Below are 25,491 nucleotides of genomic sequence, written 5' to 3' on the forward strand. Positions count from 1 at the left end.
TCTTAAAAAATGTGGGCCTGCAGCTGCAATCAGCACTGGTTGACGCGCCACCCTCCGCGGATGCAGAAATGTTTCCTATACCTTTTCCTCAACTTTCCTCTGTTACTGAAAGGGTTGGTTCCCTTCCGACCAACAGGTCTTTTTCTTTTTCTTTTTTGCCCCCAAACACAGTCTTCTTTTTCCTCCTTCTCTTCCAGGGACCTTCACAACTGCGCAACCTTAGCTATGTCCTCCCTTTTGTTTGGCTCCTTATCCTTATTTATTTATTCTTTTTACTCTCTCCCTACTCTTCAGGCCTCTGTCACCCCGTCACTTAATTCGCTGAGCGCAATCCTTTGGGCCCCGAGAAAATGCGGTGGTAGAAACCTAATAACAACAGGAGGACCTGCGCGCGCAAACAAATGCTAAGACCTTCACACCTCGTACCACACGCTCTGGTGCCTCCTTTCCCCTCTCTGATGTAAGTAAATATGGAAATATTTACAAACTACACACAAAGGAAAAGGTAAGGGAAAGATTGTGCCTCTTTTCCTTTTCTTTTCCTTCCTTCACCCTTACTATATACTTATCTAAATATATAGATATATTAAGATGTATACGAGTGGTTATCCCCTTTACACGGCCCTGTAGTCGTACGCCTCAATGCTGGTGCTGCCCAGCAAGAACACACGAACAAACCCCGGTAAACTTCCTCTCCCTCCCTTTTTACTTCTTCTTCAGTTCCTTGTTTCGGTCACAATGTAACAAAATTCCTACCGCGCAAAAGAAGAAATAGTTTTTTAAGAAGCGGAGTCTTCCTTAACCACTTAACTTTTCCGCCTTCTCCTTTACTGTCGGTTGACTTTATGATTTACCCCCAAAGCCACGCCTCTTTCCCCTCCTCCGCTCTTCTCTGGTTTGCTTTCCTCGTTCCTACTCTTTGAGTGGTCGTCAGTTAGGGTTTACATAAAGTGTAAAGGAAGAAAAAAAATAATTTGTGAAGGAGGAAGAAAGGAAAAAAAAAAAGAAACGAGACGAGACGAGATGTGGAAACAAAAGAGGCAATGTGGAGAAAAGCGATTAATAGAGAGAGCAACAAATTGTAACCTGAGCAAAAAAGAACAAAGGATTTTCTCAGAAAAAAGTGCCGGGGATGCAGTCCAACATGGCAGAAGACCGTACAATCAACTCTTCCTCCACGCAAACCGAAGCAAGTACACTGATATTGAAACTTAAGCAACAGAAGGTAGTAGTAGTAATAATAATAAGATTTCTTCCCTTGTCTTCCCCTAGTTACACACCTGACAGTTACGCAACGGTGATCACACGCCCCTCCTCCCATCTGCAGAACGAGTCACACCGTCGCCCAACATAATAGGCACCAACCGCGACGGTTCCTTCAGGAACAACAGCGGTTCCGTCGAGGTGTCGCAGCTGCTACGTTCGGGTTTGAACTGAGGTTCACAGTGCTCTGTTTGCCACCGCCACCTGACACAAGATTCGCCACCTCATCATCCTCCCCCGGCATATCATCTTCAATCCGCAGCAACCCTCGCCGCTTGCGACGCTTCGGTGCCCAGGCACTCGATCCTTCCGACTCAAAGAAAACACTGCCACCGGCTCCACTGGCACTATTGTTATTATTGCTACCGCCACCTCCACTCCCTCCACCCCCTGTGGCTCCCGCTGACGATGCTATAGCTGTTGCTAGCGTCTGAAACGCCTCCGCTACATTCATTCCCGTCCGAGCACTCGTTGAGAGGTGCTGAGCTCCGTGATCTTTTGCGAATCTCCGGCCCTTCTCTTCGCTCACCTCTCGCTCCTGCTCGAGATCGGATTTGTTCGCGCACACGACGAGTTGTATTTGGTCCCCAACCACTGCGCGCAACTCTCGAATCCACAGACGCACCTTCTCGAGTGTGTCAGCGTCCGTCACATCGTAGACGAGGATTGCGCCGTTGGCATTGCGGTAATAAATAGGACCAAGCGCATGGAACCGCTCCTGCCCCGCGGTGTCCCACACATTGAGATTGACGGTTTTGTCACTGTTAAGCAATGGAACGTTGACACTGCTGTACATGCTGGCCTGTGTGGTGCTACGCTGCTGGGCATCAAAGGTGTCGTTAACGAAACGGGAGATGAGAGATGTCTTCCCCACGCGTCCCTCACCAAGTAGGACAACCTTATAACTAGGCACCGACGACCGCATTTAAGCACAGAATGGACTAGTGGGTTGTTTTGCACCAGTACAAATATATATATATATATATATTATCTGCTTAGTACAAGTACGGAAACCTAAGAACCAATATGGCACAATGTGGAAATGTAAGTTCGTATATACACAAAGGTGTATACAAACAACTTAATTTCAACAAATGTGTTCCACTCTCTGCTCGGTGCCGGGAAACAAAGGAAAGGGAAAGCAAAGGAGGGGGTCGCGGTTACATTCAGGCGTGGGCCCACCGCCCGCAACCAAAATATCAAAAGAAACACAAGTTCCAAAGTAAAATTATCAAACAAGAATGGCAAAAAAAAAGGGGGGGTTCTTCTGCATCCCTTTATCCCGTTTATGGAAAATAAGTTGATGGTATGTGGAATCTATGCATGTAATTTTTTATGAAAAAGAATCTACCGTCAACGCAAACACTAACCAGCGCCTTAGCAACTAGAACACAAACACACATAAACACATACAAGGCTGCTAGCACGTAGAGGGTCAGTACTCTACAAACACGGTTGAGCTTTACTAATGGGTGGTACAATACGTAGTTTGTGGTGGTGTAGCGTCCGCGTGGCAGCGTGGAGTAACTGACGCACCTCCTCACAAGTTTCATGGCCAGTTGGCAACTGACGTTTCACTTCTCTCAGTCGTTCGGCCTCAAGTCGTGCAGACGTTGTCCCTCCACTCGCTGGTGTACCCACCACCGCCGCCTGCGCTCTACGAGTGGAGTGGAATGCAATAAAAGCATCAATACTGGCGCCGGCAAATGCGCTACCAGTATCTGTTTGGTCACTGCAGGTATCATTCCCACTCCTGGTATTCACTGGCGTAGTTGCGAGATCAAACGACCTGAGAAGCGGCATCCTGGATTTCAGCGACGTCGCGTCATGGCCACTGCCCCTGCAACCTGAGTTATTCGCCTCTACCATTGCCATCAGCTCCGCGCTGAGTGCCGCCTTGAGGGAGTACCGAGCCTTCATGTTGTGCTGCACCTTAGTTCGCAACGCCACATCATCCTGGGGAGTTCGGCTGTTGTTCACTTTGGCACTCCGGCGGAAGAACGCCGACATCTCGTGCAGCTGCTCGAGTCGGTGCGTGGCGCGAAAGCTATTGAACGCATTTTGCAGCGGATAATTTGATGGTAGAGAAGAGGCACTCGACGCCTCAACTTCATCATTCTCCATAGCCTCCACCACACCTTTGGCGTTGCGAAGATCGTCGTAGACACAACAACCATCACCGCAACGATTGACGTGACTTAGCGACCAAGCAACAAGGGAGCCAAACCGTGCAAGTTGCTCTGTTACGTCCCGCAACCTTTTCTCCAAACCGAGCATGTGTCTCAATCCGCAGCACAGCCTACAGTAAGTATCATGTATGGCAGGGTGACACAACTGCAAATCAAGGTCGGAGTGTAAACCCATTGCAGAAATTTGCTCAGCCCGCTGGTGGAGGACATGCTCAAGGCGGCTAACAGACAACTCGATGAGGCGCCGCACGGAGAGCAGTTGCCGTGAAAGGTCTACTGGTCCACGCGGAGTGTCAGTCAACTCACCGCCAGCCGCGGGAATGATCCGCGCTTGTTGGTGCAAGCGGTACGCAATGTCTTCCTGTTCCAAAAACGAAGCAGGAGGCCATGGCACCGCAGCAGGAAACGAGTGCAGCAACACATCACCGTAGTGTTGTTTAGCCACATCGGTAGAACCACATTTAGTGGAGAAGCCCTCACCCAACGACCCCACCGTACCGCTCAGTGTTGGTGATATCTCTCCAAAGCCGCCTTTTTTTTCATACTCATCCCTATTACGGCACCATTCCAGCAAGAAGGGGTATGCAAAGTGAATGTTAACGTGTTCGGCTGTTGCCACGAGCTGATATTCCCTCGTCAACCATAACAAGGCCAACATCAACTCGTCAAGGGAGGCGTGTAGCGGAGTTTGAACATAAAAAGCATCTCTTCTGTAGCCTAACTGAGATAGCGTGTGTAGTATGAAGCGCCACGCGATTATGGGAAGTGGGTTCTGTAACATGCTAGCGAATGAAACCTTGGTTCCACGCAAAGGGCGAGTGGAGTCTTCTTGTCGCCGTGGTTGCCGAAACATTGAGGTGGTTGCAGTTTTTAGGGGAGTCGGTAATTCTTGCGGAGCAGGAGATTCCGAGATATCGACACTACTACTCACCCTTCCCCGTTGCCCACGCTGATTCGCACCCCTCACCGCTTCGTTAACAGTTTGGTACGACCGCCACTGAAGCTTTATTGGAAAATCGACAGTTTGGTCACTACGCTCCTCGTCACTCCCCTCACCCAGGCGCGACTGTCTCTCGTCTCCATTGTCACACGACGTAATGGAGTTTGAGCGTGCTGATGCATCTGAGGGTGATGCCTCTTCCAGTGATGGAAACAAGACCTGGTTTCCTGATGCTGCTACACAGTAAAACACAGCGTTGAAAAGCACCCTCCAAACGCCATTTCGAAGTTCATGGCAGCGGAGTTGCTGCGGTAACCCAACACCTTGGACCTTCTTGCAAGTCTGACCATCCTCGTCGTCGAGTGTCATTTCCCCACCCTTCAGTATTTGGGTGTAGTGCCCTTCGAGTGCAGAAACAAATTTCAGCACGTCCTCATCTGGAGCACTGGCCTTTTTCTCACCATTACATTCCCTCGGTCTGCACGCCCTCAAATCCACCTGTTCTTCCTCAAGAGGAGGAACTGTAAAGAAGCCGAGTTCCCCCCACACGTGCAGCGCCACATCCCGTACGCAATTTGTGTTCGACGGGAGCTGCGTAACTCCACGCCGGGCATTCCGAGTGAAATGCTGCGATTCTAATTTGGTGCTGCGTCCAACTGCCGCCGTCACCAGTTGCTGCGACCAGAATTTTGCATCGCGCTCAAAGTCTGTCAACAGAGGTCCAAAATCCCCTGCTCGCCCAACACCAGATACGCCACTCATCTAGCGTAACTGAAAAAGAAAAAAATACAGCACTACATACAATGAAGCAGAAAGAAGTGAAAGCGGAAAAAGAAAAAAAGAGGTGAGAGAGTGCGCGACAATGTATAAGGTTAAGATTTTGCTATGGTGCGTAATATACTCCACAGAATACATACGCCTTTATGCGAGTTTGTGTGTACGAAAAGGTAGGAAGAAAAAAGCGTAAGAGGTTGTCATCTTAACTCCTCCCGCAGCGGTAAATCATAACACCACTCAAACCACACCAACACCTCCACTATTGCGTTACCTACACTAAGATGTACCATTCCTCCCATCTAGTCACACAACAACAACAACAACATAATAATAATAATAATAACCTAAACAACACAATAATATTCTCATAATAATAACAATAGCATCTGTATTGTGGTCACAGTCATAGCGGTGACAATGACATTTTGGACAAGTGAAAGAAGAGAGGGAGAGAGCGGTAGAGTGGAACAAACCCGTACGCGTAAAGGGGGGAAGAAAAAAAAAATGAAACAAAACCAAAAAAAAAAAAGAGAAATAAAAACAACAATGCTAATGACAACAAGCACAGCAAGGAAGGAAGTAAAGAGGTAAGAAGACAACAAAAGGAAGCGCAGCAAACCAAACAAATCTTCAATTTAAAAAAAAAAATGAACCAACTTAAGGAGCCCCAATTCCTCCTATCACCCTCCACAAACACAATCTCATGTGTGATATAATGGACCAAAATGAAAAATTAAAAAAAGTTTTGCTGCAAGCCGACCTTAAGCGCTTCGTTTTGGGCCGGCACTACAGAAGCTTTTCTCTCTGCATCCTTATCTCTTTCTTTTTTCTCTTTTAAAATACACTTTTCATTTTTTTCACTGCTTTCCTCCCCCTCTCTTTACACCTATTTATTCACCCGTTTCTTAATTCATTTGCTTGTTTCATCTTCACCAGTTTCCGTCCCTCGCCTCCCTCCCACACTTCTCCACCAATGCCGCCCGGAGTCTTGCGATTCTGAGATGTGCACCTTTTTTTTTTTCTTCGTCGTTACATTTTTTTTTTCTCTTTGTACCTTCTCATGCAAGGCACACACATTCCCTTTTTCCGTCTAATTCCTCTTTCTTTCCACCTCTTTTAAGAACAAGAGCAAAAAAGAAAAATGCTGGTGTTCATATGGGCATGCACAAATACATCTGAAATAATTTGAAGGAAGGAGGAAAATGAAAGGAAAAAAAAAGGATGCAAATGCTAGTGTAGATAAATATATCTTTTACTTATAAAAACAAATAAATGTAATTATAGGAAGAAGAAAGAAAGAGACAAATAAAGGGAGAAAAAAGAAAAAGAAGAGCAACATAAGAAAAAAAAAGAGGAGGAAAGATAAATAACAACAGGGCAAGTAATACCCTCAAACTTAATATAAAATAATATAAAAGGGGAAAAAAAGAAAAAGTAGAAGAAACTGCTGATCATCATATGCGCGACTCGCATGGAGGGAGGAAAGAGAAGAAGAGTTTACCCGCTTTGTTTAGTTCAGAAGTTAATTATCCTGCTCAACAACACGTAAAGGACGGCGTCACCCCTTCCAAATTCAATTCATAAATAAAAATAGTCATGCAATACTCATGTCCCCATTGTTTGATTATATTATATTATATACATCGTTGCAGTTCTCATAACCAATGGCTCATACCAAAATAATAATAATATTATTGTGATTAATTGTTGTTATTCTTAATGAAAATGGAAGGGGAACCAACCTTCAGTTATTCTTTACCTCTCTTCGTATATATCTATATTTATTTATATTCATTTATTCATTGGTCTCTTTCCTTATCACTGTATAAGCAAACACACACCGCAGGTTCGGAGACCGAGTAAAATGGCACGAGGGAAGAGAAAAGGGAATACAAGAACGCAAAAAAAAAAAAAAAGTGTAAGAACAAAAAACAAACAAAAGCACCAAAACAAACTCATCAATGGCACGACGAGGAATAATGAAGAGAATGATGGTGAAATAAAAACAAAAAAGGGGGCAAAAGGCGGCTCTATGAGAAGAACACACGCTGGAATCTCTTTGGTTTTGCGTCATTTATTCCCTTCTGTCACTCAATCCGTAAGTTTCATCCCCTTTCCTTCTTCTCTTTTTTTTTTCTTCATGTTTCCTCACAACAAAATACGGTTACGGCAGTAGTACCAACCACAACTATGGTAACAGTGCCGCGGCTGATAACAATGATGGTAAATGTGAGTGTTGAAAAACAGGTTCGCAACTGTTGCATAATGAAAGGATCAGATGAGTGGAAAGAGGGGAATGCGTCCTCACGTGACAGCAGCGACACAGCAGGTAATGGAAATATAATGAAGAAGAAAAAAAAAGAAAAAGATACAATAGCGGAAAAAACTAACAATGGAGCCCAGGGAGGAAGGAAGGAAGAAAAATAAACTAAAACAAAGAAATAAATATAACGGCGAAACAAAAAGAAATGTACGACTGCTCTCTTCAGGCTCCTTTCACACACTTCTCCCCCCCCCCCCAAAAAAAAAAATCGTTTTGTTTTGATGGTTTTATTTTCCTGTATTTATTCTCTTAAGCACAGACACACTTTACTACATTTCCCTGAACCCCTCACCGGCTATTACAACAATCATTGCAAAGTAACACATCATCATATTGTTTGCTCATAATATTCCGTACGGAGTAAAAATATGAACACAACAAACGCGTGAAGCCGATCGCATTTCAGCTGTGACAATTTCTCCTATATTTCCCCCTTCATATGTATGTTCTTTTCCTTGTATACGACAACACAGACATATATTTGTGTTTGCTGTTTTTTTTGGCATTTTTACTCATGAGTTTTGTATTCAATTATCTCCCTTTTTATTTGCCGCGTCATGCGTTTTACCTCAACGGGGGAACACATAAGGGTTGTAAACATTGCGCCTCCGAAGCAGGCACCATGTAAAGTGAAGCGAGGGGGTAATGGGGAAGAGAGGGCAGCGCACTCCATCACACGCGTATGAATGAATAAAATGATATGAGATGAAATAGAAAGGAAAGAAAATAGAAAATAAATGGAAAATAAATCATACAAATACCTAAGTATTTGCTACTCGCTCATGCGTGCAAGTATGAAAACGAAAAAAATGAAAAAAAGTCAAACGACATCAAGCCGCATGCTCGCGCCATGTCCGTACGGTTAGATGGGAAAATTTAATCGAAAGTTGCGTAAGCGAGTGAATTACGCGTGCTAACTAAAGGCGTGAGAGTGCGGTTTCATATTGTCTGACGTTAGCTCCTTGTTCCCATGCACCCGTACTGGTTTAGTCCAATTTCTTCCGTGCGTGTGTGTGTGTGTGTGTGTGTGTGTGTGTGTGTGTGTGTGTGTGTGTGTGTGTGTGTGTGTGTGTGTGTGTGTGTGTGTGTGTGCGCACGTCTGTGGCAAATCACAGAAAACGAACAAAGCTTTTTAAAAGGGTAATGGAGGGGGGGAAATGAAGAAAATAAATAAACAAATAAATAAATAAATGGAGTTAAAAAGTTAAACGCTTCCCCCCCCCCTAACCCCCAGCACCTCCCGCACCCTTCCCCTTCTCCTCTTCCACCTTAATTTTGGCACTTCAGCCCACTTGACTCAGAGTCACAGCGGAACCCAAGTCCAGCTGAAGGAGGTAGAAACACACAAACGCAAAGGCACATACGTATATATATATTAAGTATATAAATGTTGAGTATATGAACGGGGAGAAAATCATGTCAGATGTCAAAACCCGCATACCATCACTGCTGCTATTAATTCGGCCTCTACCCACCACACTCTTCACACCCATCACCACCACCTACAACTCGAATCCCGCACAAAAAGACATATGAATGTATATATGTATACATATACATATGCGCGATATTGAAACACACATGATGCCTTCAGTGTGGTACAATCTCTCAACAAGATTGAATGAAGATACCCTTACTTATTCATGTCACTTTTTACACGCCACTTTTTTACTCGTTTTTTTTATCGCCTGTTTATCTGCTTCTTCCTTTCCTCCACCATTCCTCAAACATATGCATCATTTCGCTACCCACAAACACAAATGGATACTACTACTTCTTTCGATCCTTTACTCTATAAACCCCTTTACCATCATTTAAAATCCCCCATACGAGGAGCACCTTAACGGCACCAAAGATGTTACACATTGCTGTGGACCACCGCCTACGCTTTTTGCCGACGTTTCGCACTACCGCGACCACTATTGTTGGATTGGCCCGTCAAATGCCTGCTACCACGCCTATGGCTGCCACTACAGGCATTCCTGTCGCTGCCATTTATCCCACAGGGCGGCACACCCGTTCCAGCGGCGCAGCCGTTGCCGCTACCATTTTTGCTGTTTGGACATGTGTAGTTGTTATAACTAACACTGGCGCCATTGCGGGAGCGGGATGCACTTTCAGATCCCCTACCGTTCAAAAAGGGACTGGCACCAGCGCTTCCGTTACCATTAGTATTGTGGCCGCGATGAGTACTGCCTCTTTCACGCCCGCCTTCACCAGCAGACTTGGGTCGTACGTCAAAAATCCTTAAAACTCGGGTCACATTCGACGATCCTGCCGCAGCGGCGCCTAAATTAGGAGATCCATTTTGGCCAAGCGAACGCTGTGACGCGGGAGCGAACGGAGTGGCATCTCCCATCCCACAACTCGCAGGGCTTGTACCACCACGGGGGGCAGTGTACAAGTTGGCATCACCTAAACTGAGCGGAGAAGCAGAATTAATCGCCGCATCCACACCAGGGTTGGCGCAGGAGACAACCTGATTCGCATGTTGGTATGGCTGCGATGCCGGTGTCATTCTCGCAGCCGGAGTGTTGTTCATAACGGAACGCCGTTGTTGATCGCAAATGATGTTAAACACCTCGTCAGTGACCTCCCCCAGGGAAAGCATCGTCGAAGAGTAGCTCCTCTCTCCGATGTTGATCATGGTCATTGATGGAGTAATACTGTTAAGCAAACACACCAAGTTTGGAGGGGGTGGGAGTTGCAAGTCATACTCGCGGCAAATATGAATATTTTTGCAATCTTCCACATAGCGGCAGAGCCGCGAAATGTGTAACCGACATACGTCCTTCGCGGGAACATCCAGTACATCCTTTCGCTCCACCTTCGCGCCATTCGCCGCACCTTGGTTGGTTTCGCCGAGGCTTTGTGACTGCTCTTCTTTCTCTTTCGCCGCTTGCGCACTCTGAGCTATGATCAACTGCAGACCGACCGTCAGTGCAACTCTTTCAGCGGGGATCAAATCAGATTGCTCACCGTTTGTGCCGCGGCTACTGTAACTCCCTTCATTTCCCACAAGTCGGATGAACTTAAACCGGTCGGTGAGCTCTGTGGTGCTGTGGGGATCCTTGTGCAGTCGGCAACACGTGGGGGCGTTGAGGGCCTGTTGACGGAGCATCGGAAGAACATGAGGAGGCACGTGGGCCTGTCGACACCACTCGTGTCGGCAGTGGCCCTCCAGAAAGGACAAACACAGCGATGGCAGCGCTCCTTTGTTGGCCGTCGCATGAGTCGGAACCATAAGCGATAACGGCACGCGCAGCTTTCGCGAGTGAGGGTCCAGCACCCACATGTAGAGCTCACCCCCCTTGACTTCATCATCACCGGCTCCGAATTTATCATCGTAACCGCAACCTGGGGAGTCTGAGTCAACGAAGTGGTGTACAGGACCTTCTGGGTGGACAACACGCTGAACAGAGCAGGGATATGGTGGTGGCGAGACAGCGTTGGTGGCAACAGTCAAGGCGCCGTTGGGGCTAAGATATGAATCAGGTGGAATCGGTCTCTCCTCATCGGTGACGCACCACCTCGACACCCGCTCCTCTTCAATATCGTTCCTGTCAGCGGGAGGCATGTTAAAGCGGCACCAATCTGCCCCTTCTATTTATTCAATTTGATTATTACTCGGGTAACTTTACTATTTCGCACCCCTGGTTATTGCTGTTGGCCCTTAAACTCTCTTATTCGCGGATGCGCCCTTTTCCTATTCTTCCTCAAAAGGGTATGTTCTCTCCTCTTCCTTCCTTCGCACACCGATACTCTGTAACAAGAAACAAAGTAAATGGTCAGAGCGGTGATAAAAGTCGAGTAGGGGAATAGCTCTAGTCTCGTTTGGTTTTCCCCCGGTACAATGCTTTTTCGCAGACTTATTTCCTGTTTGTGTACCTTTTATCCCTCTACCTTTCTCTTCAGTGTTCCTTTCCTTCCTCTGGGGTTTCACTATATCTCTTTTTTGAGCTTGCTGCAGGTTATGTTTTTTCCTTCCCTCTTGCTTCCTCTCGTCTACAGTAGTTCAGGGGTGTGCAAACAAGAAGAAAAGAAAAGTGTGCAGCTAACATTTATACACTAAGAACAGGTAAATTACATTCATTGAACTTGTTCATATACGTATGTATTTTAGCTGGGTCCTCTCCACTGAATCATAACAAAAACAACAGAGGAATGGTGCAGCACCTCCTCCCCGTGTGCGGACGGTCGTTCAAGAGGAGAGCGACAGAAACGAGGGCCCCACAATGTACTCCAACAGGAGGGTTTCAAAAACAAGTATGGTAAAGTTAAATAAAAACAGGGGGGTGAAGAAGAAAATGTAGAAAACAAAATGTGCATTTAAAAACCCTAATGATTGTCACGAGAACATAGGCGAAAATCTAAAGGAAAGGAAGCAAACTTTCCCTTTATCACACATTTTTCTTCCTAAATGCTATTAAGTTATTTTGGTTTGTTTTCTCGCCCTTTTTCTTCTCTTTTCTAACATCCTTTGTAGCGGTCGCGGCGGTACTTCATGGTATACCAATTGTTGAAACGCAAGTGAGGAAGAAAATGAGAAAGAAAACAGAGTGGCATTTTGAAGGCGGCTCGGCGCCAAAGGTGAAGTGAGAGAGCAACGTTTAAAAGAACAGGCAACTCCACGATTCAACCAACGAACGGAAGTAACGGAGAAGGCAGAGCGCCTTTAAAAGGAGGAAAAAAAAAAAGCCGATGCGAAGAAGGAAGGTGAGGGCAGGGTTTTACAAATTGGACCGGACATGTCACAACCACTACGGTATGTCAGACCAAAAACGAGCGTGCGCAGAAGCAAAAGATAATAATATATATAGAAAAGGATAGGAGACAATGTCACTTGTCGAGCAGCAGCCCACACACTGACCAACAAACATCCCTCGCATTACCCACCGCACCCACCTTGAATGTCAACGTCTACACTACCGACCATAAAATGCTTGTATGATGGCATCCCCTAACAGACGGTTACCTCTTCCGCTTACCCACCCCTCATCACCATCCGTCCTGCACTTCCTTTTTCTTTCTTTATTGTCTCGGCTCACTTACTTCATTTCTTGTGCCCACATTTGCAGCCACAGGCGCATAGCCCCCTTCCAGTCCTACACGCACACACGTATCTTCTCCCTCCCTTTCATCGCCCTTGTATCGCCTTCTCATTGGATCATCATCTATTCCCAATGCATCCAGCGAGCTATGAAGCAGTCGCACCCGATTGTTGCAATTGGGCGAGAGTGATGTTATGTAGCATACGCTCCTTTACAATAAGGTGTGAAACTTTATCCAACAGCGCCACACTGCGCCCTACAGCTTCGTCCCATGCCGTCACCACATCATTGGCGTTTTTATTCGCCTCAAAAACGACTAACCCATCCACGCGATCAATCTTCGCGTACAGTGTGCGCGAGGCGACCATCATCATGAGGAATTCCTCCGTGTGCTGCGGCGTGAGACCCACCAATTCGGCCAGTCGAACAAGACGCAGTCGGCGATAGAAGCGGGAAATGACCAAGAGGTCGTGTTCGCTGCAGCGGCTACGAAGCAACGCCTGGCGCTCAGGGAACCCAGCGAGCTGCGGGTGATTTATGCAGAGGGCCTCTACATCATCAGCAACACGCTCACGTATGAGTTCAATACTCGTAAACTTCTCCAGTAGGTATTGAAGTTGCGGATTCTCCTCCAACCGCTTCCTCAGAGTAGTAGTGATGCCTTGAATTGCTGCCGTGCGGTCGGCAAATTTTGTGGCGGGGGAAAAGGCAGCGCACTCAGCATGATCCTCCAGTTCCTTTGGCGACGAGTGCTCCGCGATAAGATAGTGCACCGCCATGCTGCTTAGGGCTGAAACACAGGCTGTTTCATCCGTTTCGGAAAGGAATGTCTCGTACCAACAGCGAGCCACATGGAAGTAAGAACGGCGCTGCGCGAAATATTCGCGCATTAGTTCGAAATATTTAAGCTTCGCCTGCAAGGCCCCGGGTCTTGACAGGGCACGGTGGTTTATTCGGCGCGACACAAGCCGCGCGAGCTCATAATCCTCCAACTCGAGGCACAACCGGATCAAGCGGTTAAGAGCATCGAGTTTCTCCACGCGGGGCATATTTGTCACTGTTTCCACATGCAATCCACTGAGCAAGTCGCACGCCGCCCGCTTCTCCCCATCGTCCTCCATTAACTTCGCTAAGTCGATAGCGAATCGCACGTGCTCAAGCTCCACATGGATACGGCTGTCAGTAAGATGCACTACGCGCTCCAACACGATGCGGCGCTGCTCACGTGACAGATTGCCTTCAGTGAGGAGGACACCGCATTCAGCGATCATGGCACCCTGTGATTGTTTGGTTTGCCCACGCTTGCGCATGAGAGTTTCCAATGTGTCAAGCATTTTTTCGTGATCTCCATGAACGCGGTAGATCCGCAATATTTCAACTACAAGACGTTTTGCCGACAGAGCATCACCACCTAGGCGCGCCATTTTCTCGAGAGCCAAAAGCTCATTAACGAGATCGTCCAAGCTCGAATTGGTACTGCGCAAGAGAACAGGAATGGCGGTAGCATTGATGCGTTCGAGCAGCGCATCCGTCGCCTCGCTGTGATCCTCCTCCTGCTTGAAGCTCGCACACTTCCATTGGTCTACGTCGGTCATGTTCTATCGTACCTGTATGTCGATCTGGCTGTACGTGTAGACTCACAGTAACCTTTTCGCTCTGCTGCAACCGCAAGTTTCACCACTGCAGTTTTGTGTCGACCTCCCGCACGGCTTTCGTCACTTCCGCTGCTGTTTTCCTTGCCCGCCTCCCCTCGACTTTTTAAACTCTTCTGCTCTACCACACAAACAAACAAATACACGCACACTTGTCTTTGATTTGCTTGCCTTGCAGATACGTGTTGTTGTCTTCAGCTTTCCTTTCAATCTCGAGTAAAGGTAATAATAGTGGCAGCAAAAAAAAAAAAAAACAGCGGCATTTGATGAAATTAGTATGCATCAACACAGAGTCTCACACGCAACCCTCACATCCCTCCACTGTACCCGGAAGAAGACAAGAGGGAAGGATGCCAAAATGAGGCAACATCACGAAACAAAAGCCCAAAGAGTTTCCCCTTTTGTTATTGGTACCGCTCATTTCCCCCTGCATCTCTTTATTCACTTCTTTGCTTAACAATTTTAATACTGCAGGCCGTGTGTTTGCTTCTAATCATTAGATATTTGACCTTTATCGCACTTACTCGTAGTTACTACGTCATTTCGCCGCGTGCCGCACGCTGTGCTATAAAAACACAAACACAAGAAAAACTGCACCAACTCACCAGTTAATAAACGGACAATCGACAACCTCCGTAGGGCCACGTGCACGGAAGAAGGACAAAAACATACAACTGGCAGAAGCGGGAGACGAAATTGAAGGGGGGTGCAAAGAGAAGAAGATGGACGGGCGATCGCAAATAGTCGCCCCACCACTTAATGAACAGCATGTCCCCTCAACTCCCGTTGGGGTATCGTCGAACGCCTCTAGTTGGAAGCCCCTCCAGGTCGCAAAAGTATACCTTCGTATTCCGTGAAACCGGCGTCAGCATGCGGGCGACGCCCCATGAATACCCAGTCAGGTAGTAATGCGTCATTCATGGCGGTCTTTCTTCCCTTCTGATTATGCTCTTCCTCACTTACCTCCTCATCTTCCTCTTCCCTCCCCTGGTGCTGCCGTTGCTGCTTTTGCTCCTCGCAGATCGGTTGTTCTTGTTTGTGTTGCACAAACGGTAACACATCGTTCAAATACAGACGGGCCTGAGCCACGACATCGGCGTGTTGACTCCTCTTCAATAGCAGCTGTTGCGACCAGTCATTGGTGGTGTAACGGTTGTGAAGCATCCGTTCTACACGCATTTCGCTCGCTCCGCTGAGAAACCCAACCGACTCTTGCCGCCCCTCCTTCACTTCATCATTTTTCTCATCATCACCTTCGGCACCGCGACCCGCATCCCCTTTTGTGCGGCCATCGAATCCCCCCAGAACGCGGCCTGCCATTCGGCCCTTTACAATGCATTCCAGTAAAACTTGACTACGTGTGGTGTGATTAACAATCGCATGTCCCAAGTCACGCGAGGCGCGCAGTAACAACACTACCGTCTCCACATCCTCTGCCCTCAAATGAGCCCCCACCCTTCTCGACAAGGTAATTATTTGCATTGCAACGTCTGTCAAAGAGGTCGTGGCCACGCCGTAAAATAGCTGTTGCGCTGCTGATGGCTCCGCTGAGTGGCGGAGCGCACATGCCACCGATGAAAAGAGCCGTCGCAGGGCCCGCTGCCCAAAAAGACGCAACGCCCGACGCATGTGCCCTGGGTTCCATGGAACGGCAAATGCGGGAACGCCATCCGCAATCTGCTTCATTTTACCGCGATGCTCTCCGACATTCCACCCCACACCAAGAAGAAATAACAGTCCCTGCACAGCGTTGTGCCACTGTTTGGCTAAACGTGTGTGAACAAACGGTGCCGTCTCAATTGCAAACACTGTTACAAGCACCGTCTTTACCTCCCGCACCCCATCCCCCATGCGAGATAAGGGGGTTGCCAAAGCGTAATGCAAGTAAAGGGGCAGCCACGACCCAGTTGCACGTTCCTTGTTAAGCAGAGAAAGTTCCTGGTGATATTCCACCTCAGCAGCCTCACCGTCGTCGCTGTCCACACCGCTCCCTACAACTGTGCGCAGGGCAGGCACATCGGAGCGAAACGGCTCGGGAAGCGGAAGCCATGTCGCCCCGCGTAGCACATCGGTCGTGTAAGGCCCACTTGCCAGCGAAACCTCAGCGAATTCCATTCGCCTCCACCACTGCTCCGTCTCCACAACCTCAGAAGTCGAAGAATCCTCAGCGGTATCCTGCCATTGTGACACAACAATGTGTGTCTCCTTCTCAGAATCGTACATAGTTGCAAGTGGAGTGCGCCGGGCCGTCAGGTGGATTAGGTCAAAGGAAGTCATTGTGAAAGACCCTTCGGAGGGCGAGTCCTGTGGAACCAGGCACGTAAACTGCAACACGTATGACGAACTCTCCTTAAGGCGAAGTGTCACCACCAGCATATACGATCCAGCAAACTCAACCCGCTCCGCAATTGTGTCTTTGGGAAAAGTGATGTGCTGTAACTTCCGCGACGCACAAGGGGCCATCAGATCTAACACATAACACTTTGAGCCATTGTCGTTCAACACAGCTGCGTAAGTCCGGTCCTTTGTCTTCGTTTCAGCACTGCCTTTCCCGCAACAGTTGCGAGAAACCACTAGCGCAGATGTGGTGTGCGTGCCGCGGGTACGCCGAATCATGACGCTCAATGAGGCAACCTGCTCGCACGTCGTCTCCATTGTTTCCATGCGGGACACGGTAGCCCGTACCAAGCGGCCGCTGCCTGTAAGCACAAGTAGTGATGTGGCTGAAAGTGCTTGAATGCTGCGAATACCTTCGGCAGTAAAACCTGTGTCCACCACACGGGCTTCAGATATGAATGACCGCCACCTGACATTGCTTAGGTTCTCAGAGGATGGGATACTAAACCTTGTGGCAATACACAACTCTGCCCGGGTTTCACTCTCGTCCTTGCATTCGACGAGGAAGGCAACAATATTAGCACTTAGACAGCACACGTCAAGCACGCGCGCCGCGGGGTCGGCGGAACTAGCACGCGCCACCCACTGCAGTGCCCACGTGTCGCATCGGAATACGGCGACGTGGAAGAATAGCTCTGTTGATGCTTGTCCTTTTGTACGATTGAAAGCCACGGCTACGTGCTCACCCGCCAACTTTCGTTTCTTTGACCGACCCATTCCAGCGTCTTGCGCACCCCCCGACGCAAAGGCACTCCATGAAGTTGCCCACGCAGCAGAGGCCTCAGGAGCGGCTTCACTTACCAGCCGTATCCTTCCCGACGGCCTTCTTCCGTGTAGATCCATGAACAAATCATGGTAAGCGACCCGCTTGCTCGCCGATAAACTGAGTGCCATTAACAAACAAACCTACAAGTCAATCCAGTAATCACGTGTCACCTTTTCTCACTGTTTCCTCTTACCCTCTCCCCGTACGTAGCGACTTTTTCCGTGCGCAGCCTCTCTTATCTGCCAACGTGTGGTTCTCCACTCCTTCCCCCTTCCCTTTTTTTTACTTTATTTCCAGCCTTCTATATCGTTGTGGTAGCGAGGCGCAGCTGCCCTCCTTCGGCCACACACAAGCAAAGACCAGCTGGGATTGAGACGATGGGCCCGGACGGCCACCACCTACACTAACTTTTGTGAGAAGGGGAAGTCACGGCAGGAGACAAGGCGGGCAGAGTGGAGTAAGAATTATGTAAGGAGACGAAAAAGAAGGGGGAGAAACAAGTGATGGTCAAGCAATACAGACAGCAAAAGAGAATGCATGATTACCTGCTCCAAAGGATTTCACTACAGATGGAACGGCCTGCAGAAAGTATTTGTCAGTCGTTTCGCTCTTTCGTCACTGGCTTCTTCAGCGCACAGAAGAAGTTTTAAGTCATCGCAATAAAACGATCATGCGGATGTGGCTCAAACTGCCGTTCCTCGCACCCCGTATTTCCCCCCCCCCATACACACACACACGGGACCACGAATCGGATTCCCACAAGTACGAATCTACGTGCAAAAAGGGGTGGGAGAAACAAGACAAAACAATAAGTCAAAACAAGAAGAGTAGAGGTCGAGAGTGCCCAATTGTAAAGATATTACACACCGAGATGGCGTATGCGTGTGCGCGAGTGCAGCTGGTTCACATCGTGTTCCTTTCCAGCCCTTCAAGTGATTACCTCCTTTTCCCCTCCCTTGCTTCCACTTCACACGAACAGTTTCCCTTCACCCTCTGCTGCACCTCCATCCTCATTAGGCTAAGGTGCAGGTGAGCGAGTGGCAGCATGCCCACATTCGTCGCCCCCTCTTCTGCTTTGCTTGTGTAGGGAAAGAAATATACGAAGGTCAGCTGTTCGTGCATCTGTTTGAACACCGTAAACGCGCTGCCTTCACTCCCTTCCCATATTCGACCTGGTGCCGGTGCCGTTTAGAGTACTCGCATCACCGTCACTACCTTTGTTATGACTCTTGGCTTCACCGTTGCTCCTCACGTTCTCTAGCTTGGCCTGCTGCTGTACCCACACGGCTGAAAGAGATATAAATAATAATAATAATAATGAATGTTTCAGCCGATATCCAGCATTTACATGTTTCGCTCGCCGAACGCTACACTTATAAACGGCCGCGTTTCCTTGTTCACTGACGTTAATTCGCTTCCTCCTACACTGTCAACAACCATATGTGCCCTTTTTTTTTTAATTTTTCGTTTAACGCTACGGTGACAACAGATCTCTCCTATTAATCCACTTTTTTGTTAACTTTCGTGCTCCTAACTTTGCCTACCACCTATAACTCCGCGTACCGGAATATCCCTAATGCCCCGTGCCCAATCATGCGGAAAGAGGCAGGTGCTAGCCGGCACGCGCAGCGCTAAGGAGGAACGTCTCTACGAGAAGAGCATCAGAAAGGCAAGCATGAGGGCGAATAGGCCGATAGCTTCCGTAAGCGCGAATCCAAGAATGGCATAGTTGAAAAGCATCTTCGTTAAGTTGGGTTGCCGAGCACATGCCACCAACAGGTTACCAAAGATGGTTCCAATACCCAAACCAACTCCGGCAAGGGCAATGGCTGCCAGGCCTGTACCAACGTAATGTAATCCCTGCACAGAGATGGCCACGGTGGACGCCTCACGGATGGTAATGGCGCTGCACATAGGGTTGAGAGCCTTCGTGGAGGCCACCAGTGGTGTCGCGAAGGGTGTCGCACGACGAATCGAAGACTGGAGAGCGAGACGGCGCATCATCTTGTTCGTACCGTTGAAAAAAAAAACTTTTGGTTACCTTACAAATGCTATCTTTAGGTCGTGTGTGCCCCTTAAAAATAAACAGACCTTATATTAACAGAAAATACGGAGAGCTAATCTTTCTAAAATGCAACAACGTGTAGGTAGACTCAGACCCTCGAGAAGAAAATGGTAAGCGGGGCACACAAAAACAAAAGAAAGAATATAAGGGCGCCGAAAAATAGGGGCGAACGGCAGGTTGAATGGGCAGCCGACCATACTAGCACTCACTGATGACAGAGGAAGAGCAACAAGCGATACACTGCCCAAACTCCATACAAAATAAAAGGGGAAGGAAGTCACATGCTACAGGGCTCTCGCAACACCTCCAACCTAACTCCCGGAAGATTCTCTATCGCTCACACCAGTGGACCCGCGGGAACCCTTCCGCAGCACCTCTGCCGTCCACACAGTCTCAACACTCACATCGTGACCGAGAATATAACGTGTGTCGATATAAGACTTCCCAATGCCGAAACCGCACCCGAATGCTGTAGCCGCAACCCGGACCGGCACCGATCGAAAAACAACGAGGGAGAGAGCTGCACCAGTGAGGAAGCCAAGGCTCCCCTTCTTCAGTGTGTTGTCAACCACATATCGCCACTTTTCCGCCTCAGTGAGGGTGTCACGATCCAACAGCACCTTTTGGCTTGCCAGTGTAGAGACGGGCGCTGTCATGAAGGAATGTTGAGGCGCCGTCGGCTAGAGCTAGTAACGTCAAAAATAACAGAGTAATTGCTTCCTATGTACGCAACCTTGTCCTACAACACACAATGAGTTTTTGATACTAATGGATTAGGATGTAATCCTAAATACAGCCAATGTTTATTACTACTATGTGGCCCACTGAGACGCCCACGCCGTGGCACAAAACGAAGAACGCAAAAGAAGCCGAGGCGTTAGACCGTGAAAGATTTCACGAATCAAGTACAACGCGAAAAAGAGATTACATGTTTAGGACAAACCTTTCGTAAATAACAATTATCGTAGTAGCGATAATGCCGGTCGACACGGCATTCCGTACCCTATTCATTGAAGGCGCTGCAGCTCTCGTCAAGTTTTTAACCAAACGGAGTTTCCAGCGCGCGAATAAACCAGCGGTAAGTATCAGCTCATACGGATCAGCAGTTAAAAATGAATTGGGGGCGGAGCGTCCGGCGAATGCATCAAAGGAGCTGTAAGTTGCCGAGGGTTCACACTACAAAACTGGGCAGTCGCACAACACCCCAGCACACCAAAAAATAAAAAAGAGGCAGCTTGAATGATAGCACTGAATAAGAGAGCACATCAGTTCCCCAGCGCGGGAAGCATCGACTGCATAGCGCTGTTTAGGCTGACCCTTCCACCGCTGGCGTTCGGGACGCAACGCATACGTATACCCACACATCAACATCAAGAAAAATATGGAGAAAAGTTGGCTAGACCATCTTGCTGAGATCTGCAGACTATTCGCTTCGCCTTCGTACCTATGTTGTGTAGCAAAACGGTAACGGTAACAAAACAGTTAGGTGGGAAAAAAACGATTGCATGTGTGGTGCTTTATGTTAGCAGGAAGACACATCAACAAAGTTACATTTCACGGAAGACGACGGCGCACCAACGTCCGCCACCTCTATCAGCGTAGAGTTATAAAAATGACAAACCTTCCTCATGCCTGAGAGAAGTATAAAGAAAGAAATAGCACATACAGGGCCACATGCACAGAGGGGGGCATGCGCGAAAAGGAAAAGTGCACCAGTCACGATAGAAGTTCGACGGACAGCAACATCCCTCATGAAGGTGGCGAGTAGATATTCCGTCGCTACTTCTTCTTCGTCTGCTGGCGGAGGGCCTCCTCCACCTTAGCACGTCTTTTCTTTGCCGCCTTAATACTACCGAGGCGCTTCTTGCAAAACTTCAGTGCACGCTTGTCCTTACCCACACGGAGAAGCTCCTGAACCCGCCTCTCCATGGGCGAGAAGCCAACGAGATCACTGATAATAGCTTTCACGGCGCGTAGCTTCTTGTGAGGGAGCGCGTAACGGTCGTTTGATGACGGGCGGCGGGCGCGACGGGTTGTTTTGTGGCCCTTGTTGAAGCCAGCAATGATGCCGGTGCGGGGTGCGGGGGCCTCCTTCTTCGTGGCAGCCATGTTTACCTTGCGCTAATGGAATAAAGAGGTCGAAATCACAATCGAAGGAAGCGGGTAACGCATGCAGACGTAGAAAGATACACGTAACCGCATAAGTGAAAAGGGTTGTTCCACTACTTGGAGCAAAGTATGGGGAGCACCTGCCTTCACAAACATACGCAGTGAAAGCAGACGGTGACGCCATGCAAAGACTTGTCACAGCGATAAACCAGGTAGAAGGTCAAATTAAGAAGAAATGGCATGCTTAGAATATACAAAATCCCACCGCCGGAATGAATCATAACTAACCACCATCCGCCTCCCAAATGCAGTGAAGTGCAGTTCGATCAGTCAGCAAGAAAAACAAGAAACAAGTCGAGCCATGAACACATTGGCCACAACTCGCCAGCATTACTTCAGAACTTGCCTGACGGAGACACCGCGGGAAAACTCCTCCCGCAACTTGCTGTCAATGAACCCCGACAAAGCGCCTTCCTGCGAGCGTTCAAACACTAATGCTAACCACCGCTTTCGTGGGAAGGGGACGCATCCAAGACCTTTGACTTTGTAGTCCATCCCCATGCCCAAGTCCCACACTTTACACCCTACGGAGCGCATCACCTCCCCCACAACCGCTAGCTGAAGCGTTCCTGCACCGCTCGCGCAGTAGGCGCCTGTAGCAGAGGTATAAATATCGCCAACGACGAACCCGACTTCAGCTGCAACGAGGTCACCTGCCTCAACATGATCACCATGTGCGCGGTTACACATGGCGCTGCCTCCACTGCTTTCGGTCTTGGCATCCGTCCCAACATCATGACGGTGACGCCGAATTGCTGTAAAAACAATTTTTGTACGGTATCGCTCGCTGTTCACGAACATATGCACAAGACACACGCGAAGGCCATGACAGAGCCAGTTCTCTCCGTGCTGTGCATGTATGAGAGAAAGCACGGGGGCCACATCTTCCTTCCGGTTCACGAACACATCGTAGGAAGCTGCACGCGTACTCAAATTTCTCTCACGTGTATATTTCTTTGACACCTGCAGCCGCTTCACCATGAAGACTCCCTCATCATCATCACCTCCCGTGGGGAACCCCTTTACATGCGACTGCAGCTGCGTTAGATAGCGTTGGCAGTGTAGTTTAGGACCGTAAACAAACGAACCTCCGATATCAAAGGCCAACGGGAACACTCCTCGCTGACACGATGCGTCTATTATCTGGGGAGAAAACGTGGTTGAGAAGCCCATTTCATTTTCCCCACCACTAGCCAAAAATCGCGAAACAAAGGAGTCTATCTCGTCTGCGCTACGTAACCGCGGATACCACATCGACAGTGCCCCAGCCATGGAGGGAGACAGGCTCGACTCGACAGAAACGTCCTTCTTCTTTATAGCCTCTGAAACCTCATTGCTAACCATTTCTGCCTCCGGCAGCACCTTTTCAGATTTTACTCTGTAATGTTGTGTTGTATGCCGCATTAAACTGGTGGCTTCATCCCAAGAAAACCAGAACAAAAGAGAAGTGGATTGGTACATCCATCTGCACGCACAACTATTTGTACCAATGAGCAAGTGATTGAGTCAGTGAGTACCACAAAAATAAGTAAAACTCTCTTCAGTAATATTCTTCGGAGGAAAAAGAAAGACCGTTCATAGCAATATTGCAGCGGACAGGCCGGGGGAAGTAAACAGCGAAAGGGAAGGCTATAAGTGGTCTTTAGTTTTTAAAACGGTCACTCTTTACACAAGTACCACGGACTCCAAAGTACTCTTCCAACGCCCAAAGGCGACAGACACCAATAGCGTAATAAGTCCTGCTTCCTAACACTGACTGCAGGAAGGGCATGCAGCATTTTCCGTAAGCCGTGCAACTGTGCCGGCCCTACAACCAGTCCCAATGCCACAGTACCTACCACCACTTGGTATCAGCAGCATTCTGCGTCGCGTCCAGGAGCCGGGGAATTTAGAGAGGAAAATGTAGTGAACTCACTCAAAATTCACCTCCCCCCCCCTGATAACGCTAATTAAACAAAGAAAATAACGACGTCGCACCCCACGCACTTGTCGTGCATCTCCATAGGATGCGAATGAAGTGCCGATACCAGAACCAGCACAAGAGCAGCCAATGAGAATGGGGTATCCCTTTATTTACCCTTCGTTCGGCTTTGGAGTGAGTATCGACCTACCAGTACCTTCCAGTGGTGTGACCGCTGTCAACACCGACAAAAATACCTACCTCAGACGCACACAAGTGTGCAACGGTAGATATGGGCGCACAACATGCGAGTTACAGCGACCAAGTAAGATAAAGTAATAATCACTTGGGTTCAGACCAAACGGGACTCGGAGAATACAGTTCGTAGACCCGATATAGTTCCATACCACTTTCCACAAACCTCCACCATTCCTCACACCGCTTCCCATCGACCCAGAACCACACACACGCGCACCCGTGCAAGAAAAGAGGGAAGTGGTGGGGTCCATTAGTGAACACCAAGTCCCCACTGAAAGCTGAGGTCACGAAATACCACTCTCCCATCCCTCACCACTAATGACTCTCGCACCCGCCGCTGGGAAAATTTTGTAAACCAGCTTCCAACCAAAGGGATCGCTGCCATACCACCTGACGTAAAATGTGCAAAACCTTGACGCTCGAAGGTATTCGGCGTGATGACAGTTACTTGAGTTGACCAGGATAGGCGAAGAGCCGAATGTTCTTTCCTCATCACAGCGAGTGCGGCAACTTGTCCTCTTACGACACCCCAGAAATTGGCATAGTGCACCTCAGACCCCATGAGGCTACCTAACTCCTCCGATTCCCCGTCGTCCTCGGCGGCACAAAACAGTTTCGCGGTGGCCAGGTTCGTCGCCAGCTCCCCATTAGGGTCATCTACGAGAAGCCTCAGTTTACGGAGACTATATGACATGAATCCTTCCCCTAACACACAATAGTGCCTTATTCCTCGTTAGATTCCCTCCTATTCCGTCCCCTCCCGCCTACGGTTTACTTGCAACCACAGCTAAGACGAATGAAGAACAACTCTGCTTCCACACTCCTCTCTCAAGGATAACTTATCTTTATTCACCTTATAATGAGACATAAAACGGTGTAGAAAGATCCTACTAAACAGATGAGTTCGAAGACCCCGTGAGCGGAAGGTGTATACCACAGCCGTGGAAATGTAGTCAGGTGGGAGAAGTCAACCGCCCCTCGGCCTGCGCATATTTCTCCCACAGGGTTAGTCGACCTAACCGAAGGTCACGCTGTCTCCGCCAACTCTGCAAGCACCTTGCGCAACAAAGCCTTCATTTCTTCCGTCGGTGGTTCGGCCACCAACGGAAGCCATTCCATCCGTCCAATCACATCAGGCGGAACGCCTCGCCCGACAGTGACGTCTTCCTCAAACACTTCACCGTCGTCATCGTAAATCACGTGTCCCGTCGGCATCCCTTTCGTTTGCTTAATCCTCTCCAATTCACGGAAACACAATGGTTTCTAACAACAGTCGTGACAAAAGAATCAATGGGAAAAAGGGAGGTTCGCCGTCAATGATAACAGAGGGTCGGTCAAGTCCACAAAAAATGAATGAAGATCTGATACTGTGATCAAGGTGCACCAAGAGGCAAATAAAGAAATTGGGGTAAAGAAGAGCACACATCACTGGGCGGGAGCACCAACAGAGCCGTGTTATAAATCCCGGATATTTAAAAAAGCTATTATAGTAATACTTCGAATGGAAAAACTCCCTGAAGCCAATTATCACGTTCCCCACCCCAGGGAGACGAAAGAAAAAGAAGCGATGGAGGGAGTGTGAGAGGGGGAACGAAGAGGGCTCACGCAGGGCACAAAGACCAGCATCAACAAGTACATATATAGGGTAGAGCTAAATGTTAGTCCCCCCCCCAACTCTTTGGGATGCGATGCCGCCCCGCTGTGCGCGCAGTGCACGGTCACTAAAAGTATTGCCTCTCCG

General features: G+C 48.5%; 14 protein-coding genes across 14 annotated transcripts; 3 read left to right on the forward strand and 11 right to left on the reverse strand.

The window, feature by feature from the left end:
* Positions 1-9: 9 nt before the first annotated feature.
* On the forward strand, positions 10-408 carry TbgDal_X1770 (hypothetical protein, unlikely; the record flags this gene model as incomplete). Its single annotated transcript, XM_011779060.1, has 1 exon — positions 10-408. The coding sequence occupies one exon, from the start codon at positions 10-12 to the stop codon at positions 406-408; it is 399 nt and encodes a 132-aa protein (XP_011777362.1).
* Positions 409-934: 526 nt separating this feature from the next.
* TbgDal_X1780 (hypothetical protein, unlikely) lies at positions 935-1,321 on the reverse strand (the record flags this gene model as incomplete). The annotated part of the gene is made up of 1 exon (XM_011779061.1): positions 935-1,321. The coding sequence occupies one exon, from the start codon at positions 1,319-1,321 to the stop codon at positions 935-937; it is 387 nt and encodes a 128-aa protein (XP_011777363.1).
* Positions 1,322-1,378: 57 nt separating this feature from the next.
* Positions 1,379-2,188, reverse strand: TbgDal_X1790 (Ras-related protein, putative; the record flags this gene model as incomplete). Its single annotated transcript, XM_011779062.1, has 1 exon — positions 1,379-2,188. One exon carries the CDS (start codon positions 2,186-2,188, stop codon positions 1,379-1,381), a length of 810 nt encoding a protein of 269 aa, XP_011777364.1.
* Positions 2,189-2,706: 518 nt separating this feature from the next.
* Positions 2,707-5,154, reverse strand: TbgDal_X1800 (hypothetical protein, conserved; the record flags this gene model as incomplete). Its single annotated transcript, XM_011779063.1, has 1 exon — positions 2,707-5,154. The coding sequence occupies one exon, from the start codon at positions 5,152-5,154 to the stop codon at positions 2,707-2,709; it is 2,448 nt and encodes an 815-aa protein (XP_011777365.1).
* Positions 5,155-7,033: 1,879 nt separating this feature from the next.
* TbgDal_X1810 (hypothetical protein, unlikely) lies at positions 7,034-7,345 on the forward strand (the record flags this gene model as incomplete). Its single annotated transcript, XM_011779064.1, has 1 exon — positions 7,034-7,345. One exon carries the CDS (start codon positions 7,034-7,036, stop codon positions 7,343-7,345), a length of 312 nt encoding a protein of 103 aa, XP_011777366.1.
* A 2,029-nt stretch (positions 7,346-9,374) lies between these two features.
* TbgDal_X1820 (hypothetical protein, conserved) lies at positions 9,375-11,069 on the reverse strand (the record flags this gene model as incomplete). The annotated part of the gene is made up of 1 exon (XM_011779065.1): positions 9,375-11,069. One exon carries the CDS (start codon positions 11,067-11,069, stop codon positions 9,375-9,377), a length of 1,695 nt encoding a protein of 564 aa, XP_011777367.1.
* A 1,620-nt stretch (positions 11,070-12,689) lies between these two features.
* TbgDal_X1830 (19S proteasome regulatory subunit) lies at positions 12,690-14,138 on the reverse strand (the record flags this gene model as incomplete). Its single annotated transcript, XM_011779066.1, has 1 exon — positions 12,690-14,138. The coding sequence occupies one exon, from the start codon at positions 14,136-14,138 to the stop codon at positions 12,690-12,692; it is 1,449 nt and encodes a 482-aa protein (XP_011777368.1).
* Positions 14,139-15,002: 864 nt separating this feature from the next.
* TbgDal_X1840 (hypothetical protein, conserved) lies at positions 15,003-17,486 on the reverse strand (the record flags this gene model as incomplete). Its single annotated transcript, XM_011779067.1, has 1 exon — positions 15,003-17,486. One exon carries the CDS (start codon positions 17,484-17,486, stop codon positions 15,003-15,005), a length of 2,484 nt encoding a protein of 827 aa, XP_011777369.1.
* Positions 17,487-18,028: 542 nt separating this feature from the next.
* TbgDal_X1850 (hypothetical protein, unlikely) lies at positions 18,029-18,391 on the forward strand (the record flags this gene model as incomplete). The annotated part of the gene is made up of 1 exon (XM_011779068.1): positions 18,029-18,391. One exon carries the CDS (start codon positions 18,029-18,031, stop codon positions 18,389-18,391), a length of 363 nt encoding a protein of 120 aa, XP_011777370.1.
* Positions 18,392-19,005: 614 nt separating this feature from the next.
* On the reverse strand, positions 19,006-19,362 carry TbgDal_X1860 (ATPase subunit 9, putative; the record flags this gene model as incomplete). The annotated part of the gene is made up of 1 exon (XM_011779069.1): positions 19,006-19,362. One exon carries the CDS (start codon positions 19,360-19,362, stop codon positions 19,006-19,008), a length of 357 nt encoding a protein of 118 aa, XP_011777371.1.
* A 372-nt stretch (positions 19,363-19,734) lies between these two features.
* On the reverse strand, positions 19,735-20,079 carry TbgDal_X1870 (hypothetical protein, conserved; the record flags this gene model as incomplete). Its single annotated transcript, XM_011779070.1, has 1 exon — positions 19,735-20,079. One exon carries the CDS (start codon positions 20,077-20,079, stop codon positions 19,735-19,737), a length of 345 nt encoding a protein of 114 aa, XP_011777372.1.
* Positions 20,080-21,202: 1,123 nt separating this feature from the next.
* On the reverse strand, positions 21,203-21,532 carry TbgDal_X1880 (ribosomal proteins L36, putative; the record flags this gene model as incomplete). Its single annotated transcript, XM_011779071.1, has 1 exon — positions 21,203-21,532. One exon carries the CDS (start codon positions 21,530-21,532, stop codon positions 21,203-21,205), a length of 330 nt encoding a protein of 109 aa, XP_011777373.1.
* Positions 21,533-21,922: 390 nt separating this feature from the next.
* TbgDal_X1890 (hypothetical protein, conserved) lies at positions 21,923-23,053 on the reverse strand (the record flags this gene model as incomplete). Its single annotated transcript, XM_011779072.1, has 1 exon — positions 21,923-23,053. The coding sequence occupies one exon, from the start codon at positions 23,051-23,053 to the stop codon at positions 21,923-21,925; it is 1,131 nt and encodes a 376-aa protein (XP_011777374.1).
* A 947-nt stretch (positions 23,054-24,000) lies between these two features.
* TbgDal_X1900 (hypothetical protein, conserved) lies at positions 24,001-24,444 on the reverse strand (the record flags this gene model as incomplete). Its single annotated transcript, XM_011779073.1, has 1 exon — positions 24,001-24,444. One exon carries the CDS (start codon positions 24,442-24,444, stop codon positions 24,001-24,003), a length of 444 nt encoding a protein of 147 aa, XP_011777375.1.
* Positions 24,445-25,491: the final 1,047 nt, after the last annotated feature.

The sequence above is a fragment of the Trypanosoma brucei genome, chromosome 10, assembly GCF_000210295.1.
Source record: "Trypanosoma brucei gambiense DAL972 chromosome 10, complete sequence".
Lineage (NCBI taxonomy): Eukaryota > Euglenozoa > Kinetoplastea > Trypanosomatida > Trypanosomatidae > Trypanosoma > Trypanosoma brucei.